The 20,255-nt window shown below is 53.5% G+C and overlaps 7 protein-coding genes across 7 annotated transcripts; 3 read left to right on the top strand and 4 right to left on the bottom strand.

The window, feature by feature from the left end:
• Positions 1–331: 331 nt before the first annotated feature.
• RHO25_000874 (uncharacterized protein) lies at positions 332–2,305 on the bottom strand (the record flags this gene model as incomplete). Its single annotated transcript, XM_023593483.2, has 4 exons — positions 332–854; positions 904–1,113; positions 1,164–1,563; positions 1,615–2,305. 4 exons carry the CDS (start codon positions 2,303–2,305, stop codon positions 332–334), a joined length of 1,824 nt encoding a protein of 607 aa, XP_023458820.1.
• Positions 2,306–2,893: 588 nt separating this feature from the next.
• RHO25_000873 (uncharacterized protein) lies at positions 2,894–5,373 on the bottom strand (the record flags this gene model as incomplete). The annotated part of the gene is made up of 6 exons (XM_023593482.2): positions 2,894–3,344; positions 3,408–3,869; positions 3,921–4,014; positions 4,111–4,983; positions 5,081–5,184; positions 5,234–5,373. 6 exons carry the CDS (start codon positions 5,371–5,373, stop codon positions 2,894–2,896), a joined length of 2,124 nt encoding a protein of 707 aa, XP_023458821.1.
• Positions 5,374–7,950: 2,577 nt separating this feature from the next.
• On the bottom strand, positions 7,951–8,856 carry RHO25_000872 (uncharacterized protein; the record flags this gene model as incomplete). The annotated part of the gene is made up of 1 exon (XM_023593481.2): positions 7,951–8,856. The coding sequence occupies one exon, from the start codon at positions 8,854–8,856 to the stop codon at positions 7,951–7,953; it is 906 nt and encodes a 301-aa protein (XP_023460067.1).
• A 3,047-nt stretch (positions 8,857–11,903) lies between these two features.
• RHO25_000871 (uncharacterized protein) lies at positions 11,904–12,902 on the top strand (the record flags this gene model as incomplete). The annotated part of the gene is made up of 1 exon (XM_023593480.1): positions 11,904–12,902. One exon carries the CDS (start codon positions 11,904–11,906, stop codon positions 12,900–12,902), a length of 999 nt encoding a protein of 332 aa, XP_023460066.1.
• A 426-nt stretch (positions 12,903–13,328) lies between these two features.
• Positions 13,329–14,573, bottom strand: CTB8 (Cercosporin biosynthesis regulatory protein ctb8; the record flags this gene model as incomplete). The annotated part of the gene is made up of 2 exons (XM_023593479.1): positions 13,329–14,438; positions 14,490–14,573. The coding sequence occupies 2 exons, from the start codon at positions 14,571–14,573 to the stop codon at positions 13,329–13,331; spliced, it is 1,194 nt and encodes a 397-aa protein (XP_023460061.1).
• A 1,612-nt stretch (positions 14,574–16,185) lies between these two features.
• On the top strand, positions 16,186–17,589 carry CTB7 (Monooxygenase ctb7; the record flags this gene model as incomplete). The annotated part of the gene is made up of 2 exons (XM_023593478.2): positions 16,186–16,787; positions 16,932–17,589. 2 exons carry the CDS (start codon positions 16,186–16,188, stop codon positions 17,587–17,589), a joined length of 1,260 nt encoding a protein of 419 aa, XP_023460060.1.
• A 618-nt stretch (positions 17,590–18,207) lies between these two features.
• CTB5 (FAD-dependent monooxygenase ctb5) lies at positions 18,208–19,847 on the top strand (the record flags this gene model as incomplete). Its single annotated transcript, XM_023593477.1, has 2 exons — positions 18,208–18,339; positions 18,396–19,847. The coding sequence occupies 2 exons, from the start codon at positions 18,208–18,210 to the stop codon at positions 19,845–19,847; spliced, it is 1,584 nt and encodes a 527-aa protein (XP_023460059.1).
• Positions 19,848–20,255: the final 408 nt, after the last annotated feature.

Below are 20,255 nucleotides of genomic sequence, written 5' to 3'. Positions count from 1 at the left end.
TTTGACTCTTCTGCAGCATAGTTGTCTTCCAATTCTTCCATGATTGGGAAATCGAGCTGAGTGGAATGAGAAAAATTCGATCGTTCTCCAAGGGAGATCATCGACAGCTCCATAGCGTTATTCAATCTCGTGAGCTGTGAAGACTCCTTTGCTTCGGAAAGCGCGTGCTTTCGACGAGAGTTCGAGAGGACTGGTAGCCATTAAAATTCTTTGTTTATTTCGTCGTCAAAGCTCTATTGCCTCTGAGCCACACACTCTATTGGGGACATGCGTTAGTCGTAACAGCTCGCTGCAATGTCTATACACTCGTTGCTCGGTCTGATGCCACATCTCACACTGCTTTGCCCGCGATCTCTGCACTCTGCCCTTTCTCTGGATCTTCTGTCTTGCCCGTCGTCCCATTAGTTTTCTTGCCTTCTTTGGCGTCTTCGTTGTCTCGTTTCTCACGCTTAACGCTCTTGAGCTCGATGAGTGGAAGAGGCAACACACTCAGACAAGAGACTATGATTGCGACCATGAAGATCTTCGTCACAGAATCATTGAAAGCGTCAAGGGCATCTCGAGCTTCAGGTGTGCCAGCTCCAAAGATGTTGTCGAGCTTTGAGCGGATCTCAGTTGCTCCGGTGCCACCATAAGCTTGCTCAGCGACCTCAGTCCCTAGCCTACTGGCAAGTGTTGTCTGGAGTACACTTTGCCCGATGGGTCCGGGGATTGCTGATCCAAGTAATCGGACGAAGAGTACCAAGCTTGTGCCTGCTGGAATCTGAGCATCGGGCAGGACAGTCTGAACAGCAACGTTGGATTGCTCGAGACTGACGCCGATACCAATGGCGAATACGATCGAATAACCGATACTGTCATGTGTTAGAAATTGCTCAAATCAGTCGGGGCTCGAGTACTTACATATCCCATTGCGGTGTGTCGAGTGTGATCGTGTAAAGCAAGCCAGCGCCGATGCTGCATAAGATAGTTCCGGCGTAAATGAAAGGATAGTAATATCCTATTTTTACAACAGCACCGCCAGCTGCAATTGATGAGAGAGTGAGCGAGATGACGATACCAAGTTGCTTGAGACCAGCAGCTTCGGCACTGTCAGATCGTACTGCTTGAAACCTTCATAATGTCAGTTCGTGGGCCTAGTGCATGCTCATGAATCAACTCACCAAAGAGGCAGATAGTATATCACGAGTCCAAATGCGGCGCTCAGAAGCAGGGTATAGATGGAGGCGCCACCCACAGTACGCTGTTTCGCAACGTTGTATGGTAGTGTGGCCTCTTCACCTTGGAAATATTGCAGAACCAGCCATCCAATGAAGCTGACAGCGAAGACCACAAGGACCGCGACCACGCGACCAGCACTCCAGGGATATTCGCCGCCGCCCCACTGAAGGGCAAGAAAGAAACATGCCAGGGATCCCAGTAGAAGGGCCGACCCAAAAGGATTGAGCTTTAGGAAGAACTGCCACCAGGAAAGGTCCTTCACCTCTGCTGCTTTTTCACCTGGTCTCGATGGCAAGAGGAACACTATGATAGCCACCGCTACAGCTCCAATAGGCAGATTGACTAGAAAAAGTGTCAACAGGTGGAATAGAGTAAACGCTGCCCAAGACTTACTGTAGAAGCACCATCTCCAGCTAATACGGTCAGTAAAGATACCACCCAGAACAGGTCCCAGCACAGCAGCAATGGCAAATGTCGCTCCAACCAGCCCAGCATAAAGTGCTCGTTTTCGCAGAGGAACGTTTCGAGCGATGATGATGAAGACGCCAGCGAAGACTCCTGCGTTGCCGACACCTGCAATTGCTCTGCCCAGAATGAGAAGCACAGAAGAGTTTGCCACTCCGCAGATCAGACTGCCAATCAGGTATAGGGTCAATGACACGAGAAAAGTCCACTTCAGGTCCATCAACAGATACGCTCGTCCGAAAGGTAGTTGGAATGCTGTGGCCGCAAGAGCCTCGCCGGAGTTGTACCAACCAATATCTCGCGTACTATTGAATGCTGTTGTGATGGCCGGGATGGCTGTGCTGATGATGGTGTTGCTCAAAGCGACAATGAAGACTGTTGAGACCATGGCTAACAAGAGGAATACCAAAGGCCAGCCGGAGATATACTTTTCGCCTTGATCGTTGAGTTCTTCATCTTCTTCTGACTTGGCTTCAGGAGTCTCCGCAGATTTCGAGGCTGGCTTCTCATCTTGAATATCAGAATCGCTGTGCTCCAGTTCCAGTTTCGATTCGGAGTCACTCTTCACAACATCGTGAGATTCTGTGTCAGTATGCGTTGATCGCGCTGGGCTTGCCATTGTCAGTGTGTGGAAAGTAGCCGGTCCAGACTGCTATGAGGAACTCATTCGACGGCCCCTACCTCTTTATGAAATCTTTCTCAGACTATCAGCGGCCCACCTACCACGTGGAATTGCGCGAACTGAACAACGATCTCCCTGCTATTTGTCGATGACGAACCTATTGCCGTAGATCGAAAACAGTATACGGCGGACGTGGCCGTCTGAGTCGGGCACTCGAGGACATACGGACTATGTTCGCCGGGCCAAGACTTTGCAAGCTAGGTGGGCCCGCTGCAAGACTCCTATCCAATGAGCGCACGGCATGATCTTTATATGCTATAATGCCTGAGGCATCAGAAGCGCAACATCTGTCCTCTGGTCCAGCAGTCAGCATTGAATACATGTAGACTTCAACGATTTTTCGAGTGCTAACGAAAGTGTCTATGGTGAAGAGATATTCGCAGAGTAAGCGTTGGTCGAGGAGAAACGTCCGCAGTACAAGACATACCGCTATAAAAGTATCAAGCTCAGCGACTTCTGCATGGTCATATAAGTATCGATCTATTGGGTCTGCGTTTGGTCGACAGAACGCCTGAGGCCGGCCCTTCAATTAGGCAGCGCAACGATTCCAAGCTCATGCATCGCTTCAGCTACCTCGCCAAAGAGAATCCCATCCCGGATGGCTTCGTAGATGATAGAGACCTGCGAGCCTATAGTCTTGCGCTTGCCTTGGTCTCCGGATCCGCAACGTGGATGAGCCTCTAAGCCGTGATGCATTGGCACAGCCAGAGTATTCCGAACATATCCGTGCAGCTTCCTAGTTCCCGCGCCGAGATATTGTGCAGTATCTGGTGATTCCAGGAACGTAGCACGTTTCGCGGTGAAAGTGTGAAGCAGCTCGGACTTGATCTTGGCCTGCAGACTGTTCACATCTTTGATCGACAGGTTGAGGTGGATCTTGCTCCGGGAAGATGGGTCAAGCCCAGCAAGATGGAGCACATAAGCCTGCGCAGCTTTGTCACTCCGCTGCTCGAAAGAGGCCGAAGCATTCTTCCACCTGTGTGATGGAGTGCAGGGATTAGCAATTGGGTCTTCACAGCTTCTGGGACGAGCGCCTTACCAGGTTCTCCGCATTGCCTTGGATGCAGAAGCAACGATATCCTTATAGCCTGCCTCGCCAGTGTGCACCGACAGCGTGGCAGTGCACAGATCATCGATCTGTGGAGTGACCTCGCTGAGGAACGTCGCATGCATGACGCGTAGATCCACCCCTTGACAAGCGGCATAAAGTGCGCTAGCGGACAAGAGAGCCACCAGTTCGACAGCCTGGTGGGTATATCTTGCCGACAGTAGCGCAAGGGAATTGATGGCCTGGTTGTGCATCTCTGCAGACTGCACATGGTTGGAAACCGGGTTTGCCAAGAAGGACAATTCCGATTGATATGCTGCCATGTTGATATCCAGACCTTTCAAGCAAAAGGATTGGCTAGGATCGTCAGCTGCAAGGTTGGCTGGCAGTCCATTGCTCATCTGATGATTGAGGATCTCTGTAGTCTGGCTGAATAACATCTTCCCGACCATCCTGAAAGTAGCCGGTAAGCATGTGTCTCGGAGAAATTCTAACGACACTTACTGCAACCCAAGGCGCATTTTTTCAACCGCAGATGTAATGCTAGACGCCTGGAAGTTACCACCGCAATAGACCTGGCCTCCCACAGGATCGGTGCCTTGCCGCAGAGTGTTAGCAGGAGTCATGGCGTAGCTCTGTTGAGAAGAGGGCACCCAAGGTCACAGGAATGGGAAAGTACTTCGAAAGAACTTACTAGGGTTGTCAGAGGTCGAGTTCAGCTCAGTAGATATCTGTGTGTGAGCTGATAGAATGTCTTCAAATTGAGGTCCCAGCCATTGTGGCGAGGTACGCAGCGGATATCGATCCTGTGCAAGTGAGCCTTCAAAGCGCTCAACAAGACTTCCCGCCATCGTGATGTCGTCGCCAGCCCCAGATACCATTTCCGAGTCCTGAAGAAAAGTTCTGATGATGTGGGATGTTTCATATTGCCCAGGATGAGGCCTTATATCGGAGAGGAAGGGATGGGACCACTCTACGCGCGCTGACATAGCTTCCGAATTGAGTGCAGTGATGCATGCAGATAGAATGGAGAGTTGTGCGGCTTCTGCGAACACCAAGCTGGCGACAGCTGCGGAAGCGGATGTACCATTGACAAGAGCAAGAGCATCTCTCGCAGACAATGCGGTAGGCGTCAGCCCTCGGGATAAGAGGGCCTGATCTGCTTGCTGTACTGTGACCTTAGACCGCTCTTCCACTTCAACGAACACATCAGGTGAGCCCTCAATGGCGCCAGCGACGTAGGCAAGAGGCATAAGATCCCCAGAGGCAGATATTGAGCCGCGAAGAGGCACAATTGGTGTAATTCTTTGATGGAGCAGATTCAAAAGTGCATCAACAGCGTCCCGAGAAATGGCTGAGTGGCCACGCAGTACCGAGTTGGCCCTCACCGCCATCATGGCTTTCGTCCATGCCGCGGGCAGTGCATGGGATTGAATTCCGTTGGCTACTCCAGTTCGATCCCGAGTTGTTAGAACGGCGCTCTGCAGTGTCTGTAGAAGGCTGCGCTGCAGAGCATCCGGATTCTGTGAACGAACATCGGCACTTCCGCCAAAGCCAGTGTTGATGCCTAGAGAATGTATTAACGCTGCGAGTCGATAGAAATCACTCTTGTTGAGGTAGAAGACGAAATAGTTGCTGCATTGGAATCTCAATGATAGACGCACCGTAGAGAGTTTCCCCTTTCTCATAGCTGGCTTGCACAACCTTGACGCTCTTTGCAAGACTTAGCACTCCATTGATCTCCTCGATTTTGGGGACGACGTTGTGCCTGGCAGCACTGTCAGCTGTAGTTCCCCTACGAGATAAGTCCTTCCAACCTCGCTACTGCCACGACACTGGCCACGTCTAGCGTGTGACCCGAGATCCGTAGGTCGCCATTGGCGCGGAGCTCCTCAACCCGTCTGTGCGTATCACAGAGCAAGTCTGTCAAGGGCGTACGGCTGCTTTTACGGTGCATGGCGGAGTGTATGAATGGACTGTGAGATGGTGTTCCAGGTCCGTTGGGTCACTGCGAGTCATAAGCTAGAAGATGTTTGTGCCTGCTCATTTGACTATTATAATTCACAGGCAAGCGCGGGCCGACAATCTCAATTCACCAATGTTTACTCGCGTGCTGCGGCCTGTGCAGCCGCATCAGGTGAACCGTTTCGGCGCCTGACATGTGAAAATACAAATTCGGCACGTGGCGTTCGCGTCCCAGAAGACCAGTCACAAACCCGCGCAATGAGAATGAGGGTGAGGGTGAGGTGAGGGTGCGAAGCGGTCGATCGGCCACGAGATGCCGACATCTGGATAATGCAGCAGTTCACTTTCAGGCGAGCCCAATGCAACATCGTTGATACATCCCGCGTTCTGCCATATGCCTTGCAGCTGTCGGGCTGTGTTGCCGGGTGGTGTGCGGATCTTCGGAGGAGCCGTGATCCCTTGATTCGTATGCACGGAAGGGTGGCCATACCGCTGAAGATTGGGTCTACCGAGCCTCCTGAAACGGATTGTGGATGCGAGGGAGCAGCATTGGTGGTTGCACATGTTTCGGAAGAGACGAATACGGATGCCAAGAAACACCCATGCCACCGCACCTCCTCACAGTATTGAGCAGGCTCGCGTTTCTCAAATGGTTTCATCAGACACACTCGATGTATAGCGTTGTCGGAGCCAATATATCTCTTCGACGAGTTATGGTGTGAAGCACAGAAACGAACTTCCGCCCAGGCAGGATCATTGGAGCCAACGACAAGCACCTTAAGCGGGAGCTGACTTCCACGAGAAGATCAGAGACGCAATACGAACTATCAGACCATTCGCGGATTCTCAGCAGGACCCATTCCAATATCGAGGTCGAGAGAGTTCGAGTCGTAGCCACAATTGTCATCCAAAGAGACATGCAGGCTCAAACGTTCAACCCGACGAAATTGCTCCAGCATAGAAATGCTCTGCTGAGTCATTCTTGTCGAAGACGTTGAGTGCGACTCAAAAATTACATGTCAACAGCGCAATTCATCCCGCGACTGAGCGAGGTCTGGATCTCAAATATATCTCTGCGACCAAAACTTGTTCCGGACCCAGCTGGTGAGCTTCCATAAGAGACAATGACGAATATGTGGCAGCGAGACGACACTCCCAGAGTCTCTTAGTTACCATTTTTGTTGGCTACAAGCCGACTAGCAGAGAAGATCTCACTATTCAGAGGAAAATGTGCTTTTCGGCGATTCTTTGATCATGATGTTCTTGGCGGCCCTTGACAAGGGCATGTATGGTATTCCAAGACGACTTTGTATCGTCATCACAGCTTTGTGAGCGTTGCCGTCCCATTGGTGGTGTTGGAGGATCGTTGATCACATCATGTCAACTCATGCTCTACTAAACTGGCAATGCAGGCTTCAGTGGAGAGAACTCCGTCGCGCAGCGGTGGACTAAAGCCGGCGACGTCGGATATCAAGCGTATTGCGACGAGATCTACATCGTCGATGGAGCGTAAGGATTGATCAGACAAAGTGACTGGCAGGTCTTCCTTCCGGAACTTCCAAACGTTCTTGCCGGTTGTTCCAGTGTGGATGATACGGCCGTGGCTGATTGTGGTGTCATCGAAGAGTAATACGCCGTCGCATTCGTCGTACATCAAAACCTTGAACCTTATGCCTCAGTAGGTCATAAAGTCATCCTTCTGAGTAATCACTCATATGCCTTTACCAGGACGGCCATGCTCGCCAAGAAAGCAGCTTGAGACATCGCGGAAGCGCGGAGGCAGGACCGAGACAGGCGCTAACATCTTGTTGATTTGTTCTAGTGTCTTGGAGTGCGCAAGCTACAAGATCCCGATATGCTGCTGTGCATAATGCAGGGTCAAGTCCCATGTGGGTGATCCTAGAACAGTCTTGGCGAGATGGATGAACAGGCGTTGAGGGCGCTTACTTGAATGCTTCCGTGCACAACCTCAGACGGAGGTCCTGCATGTGCACAAATGCAGAGCGACGCTCGTCTCTTCGCCAATGTGCAGCCGAGACACGCAGATGGGGGTGTTCGTGTTCGTAAGCCTGCTGCAAGCGATGTGCGCTACTCAACGAAGCCAAGCTGAGTGCGCGAGTCGAAAAGTACGATGCAAGCCATGCTCTTCAGGTAGAGTGAAGTCAAAGCCGACGCGTGAAATTTATGGGTCCGCGAGCTCTTTCGGGCAGCGCAAGACCCTGTGGTGCATTCTGCAAGGTGATCGGGGTAAATGTCCCCTTCGGGTATTCTTATCTCAGCAAGACTGCAGAATAGCGGCGGGGAGAAGTACTGGCGTCTGGCTGTAATCAATCAAGTGCTTATTTCCAGGCTGGCCAGCGGAGCAACTTCTTCTCTGGCCTAAGGCTCTTGCCTTTCAATGGCCAGTCAAACGTTGGTTGCTTCAGATGTACGGCAGATGTGAAAATGTGGGTCGTTTGGGAACCAAATGCCGTTGAAGGCAATTAGGTAGCGCCAGCGTTTCTGCTCGGAAGGCTGGCGATCAAGTATAATGTACATGCCGAGTGCATTCGTGCTAGTGCCCGGATCTTCAAGGTATCTGGCTAGCCGCCGATACGAGCGACCTCAGTTGTTCCCGTAGCACACACTCCTGCACCTCTAGAGGAGTATTCGACATCGCCACATCGGGCATAGATTCTTCATCTGTCGCTTGGCTAATCTCGTCTGCGAGCGACGCGCGGAAGCGAGGCAGGCGCTCTAAAAGCGGCTCGAGGTGATTCTTGAGCTCAGTCAACACAATTCGGCCGCGGATACCACGCTGAGCTGCTTCGTTGAGTTCGTACGATCCCATGAACAATGGGCTAGGCGCGACGCGGTCGGTGATCGACAAGGCTGTTGCCGGCTTCCCGTCGGCCCTCAGGATGGCGCCATATCCGCTGACCACTGCCGAGACCAGCAGGTAAGAAGCCAGATGTATGGATCCCTGAGCAGAGAAGCAGGGACAGTCTACGGCCTTGGCTAAAGTGGATACGGCGATTCGGTTGCGCATGAGCACCATGTCGACGCTCCGCGAATTGGGATGGTGATGATATCCAGCTCCGTCGTTGCACAGAGGGTTCCTGATGTGCATGTCATCCAGGAGCTGGATGATGCACGTGAGGCAATCGCTGCTTCCTGTTGAAGTGATAGGATTCGATTCGCCTGTGGCTGAAAGAGGTCGACAATGTCCGAGAGGCTCAAACGTCATGATTGGGGCTGGAGGAACATATTGCAGGACATCTGCTCCAGCTCTTGTGGTGTTAGAAGTAGCATCGAGAACGGCCAAGTCTTTGTCCAGAAAGAATTGGGTATCGAAAATGTCTTTCGACGCGGGGATGTTCACATCGTCAGAAGCCAGTGACCATCCCAGATCGTCAAACAGCATGCTTGCATCCGTCACAGGCCATTCTTGCTCAGTATTGGGATCGGGAGGTGGTGAGGCAGGATCTTTGGTCATTGAATCCGCGAGTACAGGTTCTGCCCGGTTCCTTGGTGGGCGTCCGATGCGCATGGACACGCTGTAATGGCAAGTATCGAGCCCCTTCGATACGCAGCGAGCACAGCGGGGTCTCTGCTTGCCGCATTTGATTTTCTGCAAAGCTGAAATGAGCCCGTTGACAAAGAAAATGGAGCCTCGTCAGGCGCAATGCTCACTTGTTGGCTACATTGGTCGCAGGAGTCGCGGACTTTTGGCGCATTGGACATCTTGACGCCGTTGAGCACTGCTCGAAGCACTGTCAGAGTGATTGCTGATGGTAAGGGCTGTCACTGAACGGCACCCGAGTCCTCGGGAAGTAATCGCAGGAGCGCACTGCTAGGACTGGCCGTATGGTTTCTCCATTGATACTCCTGCTTCATTCCGAATAGGCGGGCAACTCGGTCGCCTCTGCCTCCAACATGGTCGGCGGGATCACCGCCGCGCAAGCTGCGTCAATGCGAGCCTTGCCGGTCTCGGCGACCTGTGTGCATCATGCTCTCTGATTTCGACCTAATGACTGAGTGGATTTGAAGGAGCCTTGGCCGCTAGAACCATGCAATGTCTATGTAGAGGGCCGAGTACAACAGCCGGGTAGGTTATCGTGCGCCGTTGCGATCCACGTCGACGCGGTTTGGCCTGAGTTTTCGCATCATCAAATTGAAGCGTCTCAATAGAGGAAGCTTTCGACATGCTGTCTTGCTTCGGAAAGTTTCTCAATCAGCCTCTGCGAAGCATGTCACGAACCTTGCGTGATGCTCGACCGTTACGTGAGACTGTGCATCAAGTAGACAATCTCCATCCAGTGTTGATTGTAATGCAGCCGGTAGAACTCATGCAGGGCTTACGTGGACGCTACGGCGATTGGAATCCACGCGAGTAGGTGTTTCCGCTCCATTCGGCCGTTGGCAAATGCCAGCTGCACAGATCGACTAGTGTGATTGCCATCCCAGGCCCCGCTAGGCAAGCGAGGCTGTGTGCGCGTGAGGGTTGGGGGCACTGCCATATGCCGCTTCTGGAAGGTCTCATGGAATTTGATGGAGAAGGGTGTTAATTCTCAGCTCATTCTTGGCGCTTGTTGATAGTAGGTCTCGGCTTATCCACGGTGTAGCATCCCAGCTACAGCTTAGTTGTGCTTGTCTCTCAAACGTCACGACGAGCGATGGTTGCCGAGATCTGAACCTTCGGTTGCTCGTGCGATTGTTGCCAGTTTGAGAGACGGGAATATCTGTCCCGCACCTTTGGAGAGACTGGACCCCGGGTGCACTTATCGGGCGTTGCGTTGGAGCTTGTGGGAGTCGTTCTTGTCCTAAAATTAGCTGCAGTGACTAGACGATTGACGTTGCAAGTCGTCTACGTTGTGAGTCTAGCTCCAAACTCAAGTGATACTACACAAATCCATGATACGGACCTGATTGCGTGGGGTCGGTTTAGCCGCAAGCTCTCTCCACACCATGCGCCGCCAAGATTAGCGAATTCCCCTGCGCTTCTGACACCCCTCGGTCACAACGACATGCAATTGCCCCAATGGCGTAGCCTTGCCGTACGCAACTGCGACGGCGCATAAGCTCAAGGGAACAGCCTATACCCCAATACTGAGTTGTGCAGATTACAGATCGGAAGTTGTGAGAAGTGATCTGGGCACGAACGCGGACTATTGTCACCAGCCAGAGGCGGCCGTAAGTCCTCGCATTGCCTGGGATGGATGTCGAATGAGGCAATAGAAGACTCCGGTATCATGTGCGGTACGCTGTTTGGCCTGTTATCGGTAAAAGGGGGAAACTGATTGCCATGCATGCAAATAGGGTCCTCTCCGATACGGGTCGCCAGAAGGGTCGTTTGATGGGACGCCTGTGAATTCTGTCGAAGTGCAGCACCCAACATGGACAAATTAGCTCCAGAAATATCAAGCCTGTGTCGAGCCTCAATCTTGAATCGTGTGGTGTAGCCGTGAGACTAGTGTAGCCAATAGCCATGCTTGGCTTCGCGTCGATGGCAATCTGAGGTCCTGACCACACGTCTGTTACCGAAGCATGGTGGAGCATCATCCTTCCTCATCTCTGTGCACTTGAGGATGCTGTCTGAAGTGGCGTCTTGCAGGAGAAACTAAACCATCAGCAGTGCACTTGAACTCAGATGGGGTGACGAGAATCCTTGAATTGAAAGGCTGGCAACACAGTCGAGCCGCATTACTGGCCCGGGCCCCGCCGGTAGCAACTTCTCCGACGCCTTTCCATACGACGGATGCAGTAAATGCAGGGATGTGAATGTCGCCGATAGCCTCGGAGGTCTACGCTCAATGCTCCTTGAACCCCAGTCGGATTCCTCTGGTGAGCGAACCAAGAACAAAGTCCACGGGACATCCTTTTCGAGAAGTGCAAGGCATGCACTACTTCAGAGTCAAACTACGTGCTGCGCACCTCTTGTAGTCTGGTGTAATTTCCTGTTTGGTGCCTCATTGCTCCTGCCGCGATGAAAGCTGACTCAAATTTGATCTAACTCGGAAGCTCAGTGCTGGCGGAATGGGGAGTCGCAAGGATCAGGCTCGGCTGGCAGAGTCGACACCGACATGATGAAGGTACGCGGTCTCCAGTGATGACGCTAGTCCACCTCCGTTCTTGTCAGCGCCTCGCTTGAGCGTCGGGATGTCGGGTGACTGGCATTGGAGCTGGCATTGCGTGTCCACGAAATATCCTGGTACGACCACGTGCATCAGGATGATCTCCAAGACCATGTTCCAAGTTGTGGAGATCCAATAGTTGCCCTGTACCAAATCCTGAGGAAATGTCTGGCAAGTGTTGAATATCAGGTGCCCAAGACTCGCATGACCCACAGACTCTGTAGCTTGGAATTGCTCGGCCTCGACACATTCATTGTCAGAAACAGCGCAGCAACAGAAGTGTCTTGTAGCATGTCGATTGAAGAAGAACACACGCCTTGCGGCGGAGAAGCGACCTTGGGTAGAAAGTTGCGAGATTCATGCAACGCGTGCAGGTAAACCAATATGACCACTTCCACGGGCCAGGCTGATGAGGCCCAGCGCACAGAAGATTCGATGTGGGAAGGAGCGTCCAAGTTGCGCGCGTTGCTTCAGCAAGGACATATGCTGCAACTATAGCCCCTCGCTGCGTACAGGCAGGCACCCAGGCTCTGTAGTGGATCAACAGTCATACAATTTGCATGGCAATGTCGATCTGCCAGCGTCAGAGCGAAACGAGCTGGATGTATCATCGCCGAATGGGCAATCCTGCAGCAACGGACATGATATTAGCGATTTTCTCCAAGACAATTGGCCATGGGACAAGCCACTGGGCGGTTTGGCGGACGCCACGGCACCTGTGCACTCACATTTCTCGAGTAGTCGCGATTGGGCAACGATGGACTGGACCAAGGCACCGAGTACTCGGGTCACGCCGTTGGACTGGTCACCGCCGCACACGCTGCCACCGGGAATGGAACACAACAATTGCCCACAGCACGACTGCTACGCGACTTTACTGCGTTTAGCAGCCGAGCAGCTGCATGTTCCTAGTCAGAAATGTTTGAACGCAGCCAGCGGAGTGCAGGCGGACGCTCGGTGCGCCAGAGATGTGGATTCGCTCTTGACTGAAAATCGAGAAGCGATCCGCCTCCTTGACCGGAGTCTAAGCTGTGCGTGCATGTCGGACATGAGCGTGAAGCTGGTGGCATACATGGTGGCGAACAAGATTGTCTCCATGTATGGGGCGATAGTGGGGGAGCCTGACTGCGGCGATATCGTGGACTCTCCGATCTTCATTGGCTCTTACGCATTAGACACAGCTGCAAGACGCTCCGTCAGGGCTCGAACCGTGCTGAACGAGATTCGACAGCAGGTCGAGCCCGTGGTCGCGAGACTGCCTCGCTTTCAACCCGTCATTCCGAGTGAACGAGGCGGACCCCAGGAGCAAACCTGCGTGGTAAAGACGGACGAAGCAGTGCCCATCGAGTGCATGTTGCGGACTGAACTGCAAAGAGTCGTTGCCATCGCGAATAGCATGATATATTAGAGCGCGTAGGCAAGGCGCGTCCGCCGGGTGAACGGTCAGCGTAGTGATGGCTCCGGTCAGCGTACGCCGGACTGGGCATTCGCACCGCCTTCGTGCTCGGGTTGTTTGTCGCCGACTTTCGTGGCCAGCTGGATCACCGCAGAGGAATCTCGAGCGCGTCGACACGCGACTTCGGCGTGGAGATCGTGCTGCCGGCGTCGGCGACCGCGACTGGACGCGCCGGCGGAGGAGGCCGTACGGCGTCGGTGGGAATTTGGCCGGCGGTGACCGGCGGTGGACGTGGACATCGTATTTGAAGAGCCGGTGCGTGCAGGCGGAAGTCAGCACCAAGCATGAAGGAACATCGTTTGTACATTTGAGGCTGGAAATCCCGTGACGTGCCCCCCTCTAATTACATCAAGTCGTCATCAAATCAAATCAAATCCATCACCCGCGCTTGATGCCCTCAATCTTGGCCACAACATCCTCCAGCGCCTCCTGCAGCGCGCGCTTTTGGCACTCAATCACCGCCGATCCGGACGTGGATGACTGCAGCGACGAGACGGAGCTCAGCGAGGTCGTCGACGACGAGCGCGCCCCCAGCGCCGACAGGGACGATATTCGCTGCAGCTTTGCCAGAAGCGGCTGGAAGTGCTGTTGCAACTGTGCCATCACCACATACGCGCGTGCCAGCGTCTGCGCCTGGGCTCCAAGCGCGTAGCTGCCCAGGAATGCCGGCGGGCTCTTCACCCGCGAGGACGGGCTGGTGGGCTCGCCGTCGCCCGCCACATCCAAGGCTGCCGAGTACCACGACAGCGCTTTTTGGACCGCCAGGAACAAGGCCGTGAGAACCTCTTGATCATGGCAGCACGGCGGGCAGTCGAGAATGCTGGACAGTTTTTCCAAGGCTGCGCGATTGCTGTCCAGCACATGGTCGAACTCGCGAATGTTGTGGGATGGTGCGCCCGCGGCTATGGGGCACGCTGAACTTGATACATGAAGTTCGGAGAAGATCTGGAGCGCCGTACTTATGCATCCACCACCACCATGTGTCGTCGCCCTGCCGCCATCGCTCCGTTGACTAGGAGGCGATGATGACGATGAAGGCCGTGTTGACGCTTCTGCGTCCAGCTCTGGAAGATAACCTGCTGTCGATGTCCCACACAAAAGCGTGCTGTCTATGTCGAATGAATTAATGGGTTCCGGCTCAGCTTGGTAGCCACCCGGGTCAAAAAAGTCGAAGTACTGCATGTCTATATCCTGGATGTCTGTCGTGATGGGCTGGTGCCACAGGCTATTGTCGAATGTCTCCAAACCATCTAGCAATGCAAAGTCGCTCATGGCGGGCGACCGCTTGCCATCGATCTTAACAGAGTCCGGGGCAACGCTGGAGGTAGGAGCATTGGATATTGTTGTTTCAGGCTCAGGCGTTGCTCGAACAGAATGACGCCTGGTGCCGGTACGCCGCGAGATGTTGTACTGACATAGGAGTCCTTTATTGACGCAACGGGCACAAGCGGGGCGTTCTTTGGTGCAGCGGATCTTCTGGCTAGAGCACTGGTGGAGCGGTCAGTCGTGCCGAGCGGCGAAGCACGCACAAGAACATACGTGAGTGCACGATTCCCTGATCTTCGGGCGCTTGAAAGATGTGTCTCTTGTGTTGGGTGCATCGCCTGCGCTCCCCTTCGCCATGGTTGAAAGCCTATCGGACAGTGTTGTCAAGGATGCGTGTTAAAGAACGATCGGGATCGAAGTGCCTTCTGATGTGCTACCCACAGACTTCTCAGCTCAACATATATCTCCCTCCGCCATCAGCACGCACTTCCGTTGGCATCCTAGCAGATGGAATCGGAGCAACGACACTTTTTAAGCTAATCGCCGCTCATCAACGTGCGCTAGGGAGCGAGAGTCGAAACGCGTGGCGACGCTGCGCCCGTCGAAACGGTTCGCACGTTGCGTCTGCAACTAGTTGTGAGTCTGTGTTTACCATTGAGCGTATCCCAGCACAGACGACTCTGACAGCTCGTACCCTGGAACGCTTAGTGTCCCAGCAACTTGATAGAGGACGGCGGAGGCCATTGCGCTATGGTACCACTGTCCGAATGTGGCGGTGCGTGTCAGAAGCGTGCGTGCGATCCTGGGGGCATGCAAGGTTGATTATGCACCAGCAGTACCATGAAGCGAGATACAGCACGCGAGCGAGGTCCGTCAGTGCAGTGAGATCAACAGCGCCGCCGGACTTGGCTGCGCCCTCCTGGAACCTAAGTCATCTAAACATGTCCCACTTATTCCACATGTGCGCTACTTAGTCTTGCATCGCGAGCGCGCCTGTAAGCACCCACAATCAGCGAACTTGCAGCTGCATGCGAATGTCTCTGGCAGAGAGTCCCCGTATCAAGCGAGCAGTAGAAGTCCCCGACCAAGCAATTCTCCGAGCGTGCCGATGGAGTGTTCAAGGTGTTGCACATGGCAGTGTGACGCTACTAGCACCGTCCCGGAAGGTAAGAGATTGATCTGCAGCGCGCCGGTCCCGATCCTTGAGCGTCCACGTTCTCGTGCTTCGAGGATAGGACAGTAGGCGTTGCTTCCGTACTCAGTAGGCGCTCAGGCACGAACAGCACACTTGACCGCCAAGATCATCTGCATGCAGTAGATGGCTAGGCGCTGCACGGAACAGGGTCGCGAATGGCGTGAATATGCACATTCTATCGCCATCCTTGGTCGTCTTCACAGGCGGCATGTCAACTGCTGTTGTTGTGTCAAGCCTAGCCGGGCCCGGAGTTGCATCCGTTCCGTATAGTGTCCCGACTGCCGACTGCACGTGATGGCGCGATTCGGCTCAGCGACCCTTCGTAACTCTTCGTTCGACCCCAGCGCCCCGCAAACACGGACGGCGACCCCGATGATCACGCAGAGACCGGTGCTTGTGGAGATGCAACAGCCTGGCTGGCCTTAACTTTGATGGACGGAGCCTGGGCAATCGTCTGGCCCTCGACACGGCTCTGCCTGGTCGCCTGGCGGTGGTGCCACAATCTCGCGCGTCCGACCGGCGCTTTCTGGCCGTACGGGTGATCTGCAAGTTTGGTTCTCAGCCTGTTGAGCCTCCTCGTTCGCCCAGTATGGCCCGGACGCTCCATCATGAGTTGCAAATGATGTAACGCAGTCGACGTCATGAAGAACAGGAGACAAGGCAACTGTGGAGGGCGATCACACGTTGTGCAGAAGTCATAAAGGCGGATGGGTCAGCGAGCAGACCTTATCAGACATACCCAAGCAGTGTGAACATCATCCCAGTTCTACAGACATGGCATCATCTAACCGAAGAGTCCTGGTCAATGGCGGAGGACCCGCTGGCGCCGTGACGGCTTTCTGGCTTGCCAAGGGCGGCTTCGAGGTGGTTGTTACAGAGCGCTCAATGAGTCGGCCCTACGGACAAGGGGTCGACGTCACGGGACGCGCTTCCGACATTATCAAGAAGATGGGATTGGAGCAACGCATTCGAGACAGCACTACCGGTGAAGCAGGTCTGACCGTTGTCGACGATCAAGGCGAAGATGTTGCTCCCCCGCTGGGTACTGCACCTATCGAGGGAGGAACGGCCAGCGTCACACAAGAAATCGAGATCATGAGACGGGACTTGACAAAAATCTTTGTAGACGCTGCAGAAGCATTGCCAAATGTCACGTTCCGATATGGCTGCACGGTCGACGAAGTTCAACAGCATGAGAAGTCAATCACTGCCGTTTTATCCGACACAGGCAAACCAGAAGACTTCACTGCGATCATTGGTGCAGACGGGCTTGGATCAGCTATACGCAAGCTCACATTCGATCCGGAGATCAACAGACGTTCTGTGTCGCCGACCAATACCTACGTTGCGTTCTTCTCCATACCAGGTGATCCAAAGTACGTAAGCTCGGCCGCGAGAAGGCTTTTCCCTCCCCCATCACTATGTCCGCGGAGCGAGCTCTGTGGTAGCGAGGTTGGACACGACGCGAATGCGTCGCAAAGACCTGCCTCGGAGACGCATATCGTCTAACGATGAAGTAGGTACGATACCCCAGTCGGCAAACTCCAACATGCCAACAAAGGTCGCGGAATACTTGTCCGCCCCATTGATAAGAAGGGCACTCAAAGGTCATGTTACCTGATGTCGCAGTCCGATAGCCAGGAGCTGGCACAGGTTGCACGAACTGGATCGCAAGAAGACCAAAAGGCTCTTTTGGACAACAGATTCAGAGAGTTCACGGGCCCACTGGGTAAACGAGCCGTCGAAGGTATGCACAGCGCTGACGACTTCTACTTCACCCGCATAGTGCAAATCAAATTGGACTCGTGGCATAGTGGGCGAGCGGCTCTGGTGGGGGATGCTGGTTACTCTCCTTCTCCGCTTACAGGGCAAGGCACAACTCTTGCTATCATCGGTGCCTATGTGCTCGCGGGTGAGATGGCCAAAAGTCCGGACGATCTAGAACGGGCTTTCACCTCGTATTACGCTATACTCAACAAGTTTGTCAGCGAGTCCCAGGAAATTCCATTTGGAGGTCAAGCTCCGAAACTTATCTTGCCACAGTCAGACTGGGGCATATGGCTTCTTCGCACCTTCTACAAAATCATCTCCTGGACAGGCATCTGGCGCTTGCTCAATTTCGGGAACGAAACCGTAAAGGTTGAGCTTCCTGAGTACGATTTTGGTGGGCTGGATTGATGCAATGTGCTAAAGAAGCACGTTGCAAGGCAGGCGAATTCCCATATATGCAGACAGGACTTACATACGGCAGATACTCAGCGCAATGATTCAACGCAGCTTTTTAATTCCCCGACTGTGTCAGTTACCGGAAAGAATGCCTTCCCCGAGGCGATAGTGTCTGCACTGCCTCTCGGCTTGGCCCGGTCGAGATTATGCTGCAGAGATCTATCCGAGAGACCGAAGCGACTGCTTTGCATGAGAGTAAGCTCTTGGGATTGTCTGCTTCCTTCTCCGACAATGCACACAGGTCTCTGCTAATTAGCATGATGAGGAGATTTGATTGTGTTGCAACCGGTGTCGGGGGCACGTAACCCACCCAACAGTACCTTCTCGATGACTTTGTGGAGCGCGCTTCACAATCACCGGTCACGTGCTCGCACCCAATCGCGCAGACCTCACACGGCCGGGGATCAGCACACGACACCGAGCTCAAGGTGGCCGAGTGTGGCAACAATGCTCGAAGGCAAGGCGTACTTCGCGCTGGCTGATGTGCAAATACTTGCAATGACACCCATTGTCTCGCTTTTCCAGCTCACTCGTTCTCTGAATATCTTCGCCACGAATTGATTCATCATCATGTTGGGGCTTAATTTACAACAGGTCCTCTCCAATGTTCCTACGATATCCAGCATTGTCAGTGGTGTAGGCTCATATCAACATGGGTCAGACAGCAGTGCATGGGCTTCTGTGGCGGCGTCAAAATCTTGTGTCAGTAGCCATTGATCTTCAATGACGCAAAGATCAGACACTGACGCAAATAATAGTGCGATGCGTTGACCAAAAGTTTGGGCAAGAATTCAGTGGTTTTCCCATATGATGCGGCCTACTCTCAATCAATGGGCTCATACTTCAGCTTGAAGAATAGCGACCTCCACCCCAGTTGCATAGCACTTCCACGATCAGCAGAAGATGTCTCGAAGGCAGTGCGCACATTGTCTCTCGGCGCACACAAATGGGAGGGGCAATGCCAATTCGGCGTCCGAGGTGGTGGCCATACGCCCTTCAAAGGAGCCGCAAGCACCGACAACGGGATTGTGCTCGATCTTCTCCACATGCCGTCCGCGGGCATATCGCCAGACTATGAAACCATTACAGTGTCACCCAGTACGACATGGGATCTGGTATACGAAGTCCTCGATGCTCACAACCGAAGCACGCTTGGTACCAAAGTCGCCGGTATCGGTGTCGGAGGAGCGTCAACGAGCTGCGGAGTCTCCTATTTCTCGCCTCGCTATGGATATATTTGCGATATGGTAGAGAACTGGGAAGTCGTTCTGGCCACCGGCGATATCGTCAATGCCAACGCGAATGAGAATCCCGATCTCTGGAAAGCGCTGCGAGGTGGAATCAACAACTTCGGCATCGTCACCGCTGTTACATTGAAGACCTTTGGACAAGGCCCCTTCTGGGGCGGCCAGACCTTCCACTCCATCGACACCCGCCAAGAACACTTCAAGAATCATGAGAAACTGGCCTCGGCGCATCCCTATGATCCATACGCACATTACATCAATACTCTTGTCTGGGCAAACGGAGGCCATTGGTTCATCGGCAACAGCATCCAGTACACCAAGAGCGACCCGCCCGTGGCAGAGCCAGAAGTCTTCAAACCGTTCCTCAAGACCGAACGAACCCCGATTTTCCCTGGGCTGCCTGAAGACACTCTTCGAGTGGACAACGTCACCTCGTTCTCCCGCGAGTACGCAGCAAACACCTTATACCCTCAACGCTGGCAATTCGCGTGCATCAGCTTCGCTCCGGATGCAGACTTCATGGAGACATTCTTCCAAATGGCCAACGACGCCATGCAGCAATACGTAAAATTGGCAGGCTTCAAGCTCATCCTCAACTACCAACCCGCACCAACTGTTCAGCTGGAACGTAATGGAGCAGTGGACTCCCTGGGCCCAATCCAAACTGAAGGCAATGTTGTCTTTGTACACTGGGCTGTCAGCTACGATGAGTCCGAGGCCCAGTTCGACGATGCTATCACCAAGAGCGTCCAAGACTTGTTCCACGCTGCAAATGCCAAGGCCAAAGAGTTGGGTATCTACAGGCATTTCATCCAACCTACTTATGCAGACAGCTGGCAGAGCCCCTTTGATTACAGAAGCAAGAGCACGATTGAGGAACTGGTTGCCACGAGCAAGAAGTATGATCCTCTACAGGTTTTCCAGAAGCAGGTGCCGGGTGGCTTCAAGCTGCCGCAGATTTGAGATGGAACATGAGTGGTGCGGCAGAGCTCGACAGTATAGTGATGATGTCTCACAACATCTTCTACAAGGAGCGTATGTGCCAGGATTTGTTTCTCTGTTGATTAGTTTGAACGAAAGTCATGGTTTGCGAGACATGTGTTCGCCCTGTTCCAACAAATGATCCCAGAAGCAGTCGCCGCCATTCTGTTCAGTAATCAAGATCGGGCAGGAGTCCGTCGTACTGTAGTTCTACTTTTGTCTCGCTCTTTACAAGCGCGTCTGGGGCAAGCTGACATGCTATGCCGGACATAGGCTGCGATCCATAGAATCCGAGAGCTCGTGTACCGACGATAATACCGTTCGCAAGCATTGATCGCCGAGGTCATGCATGTTTGCGCCATCACAAATGATCGTTGTACACTTCATACC

Source organism: Cercospora beticola, chromosome 1 (assembly GCF_033473495.1).
Source record: "Cercospora beticola chromosome 1, complete sequence".
NCBI lineage: Eukaryota > Fungi > Ascomycota > Dothideomycetes > Mycosphaerellales > Mycosphaerellaceae > Cercospora > Cercospora beticola.
The sequence above is the reverse complement of the archived record's forward strand: the minus strand, read 5'-3'. Positions and strand labels throughout refer to the sequence as shown.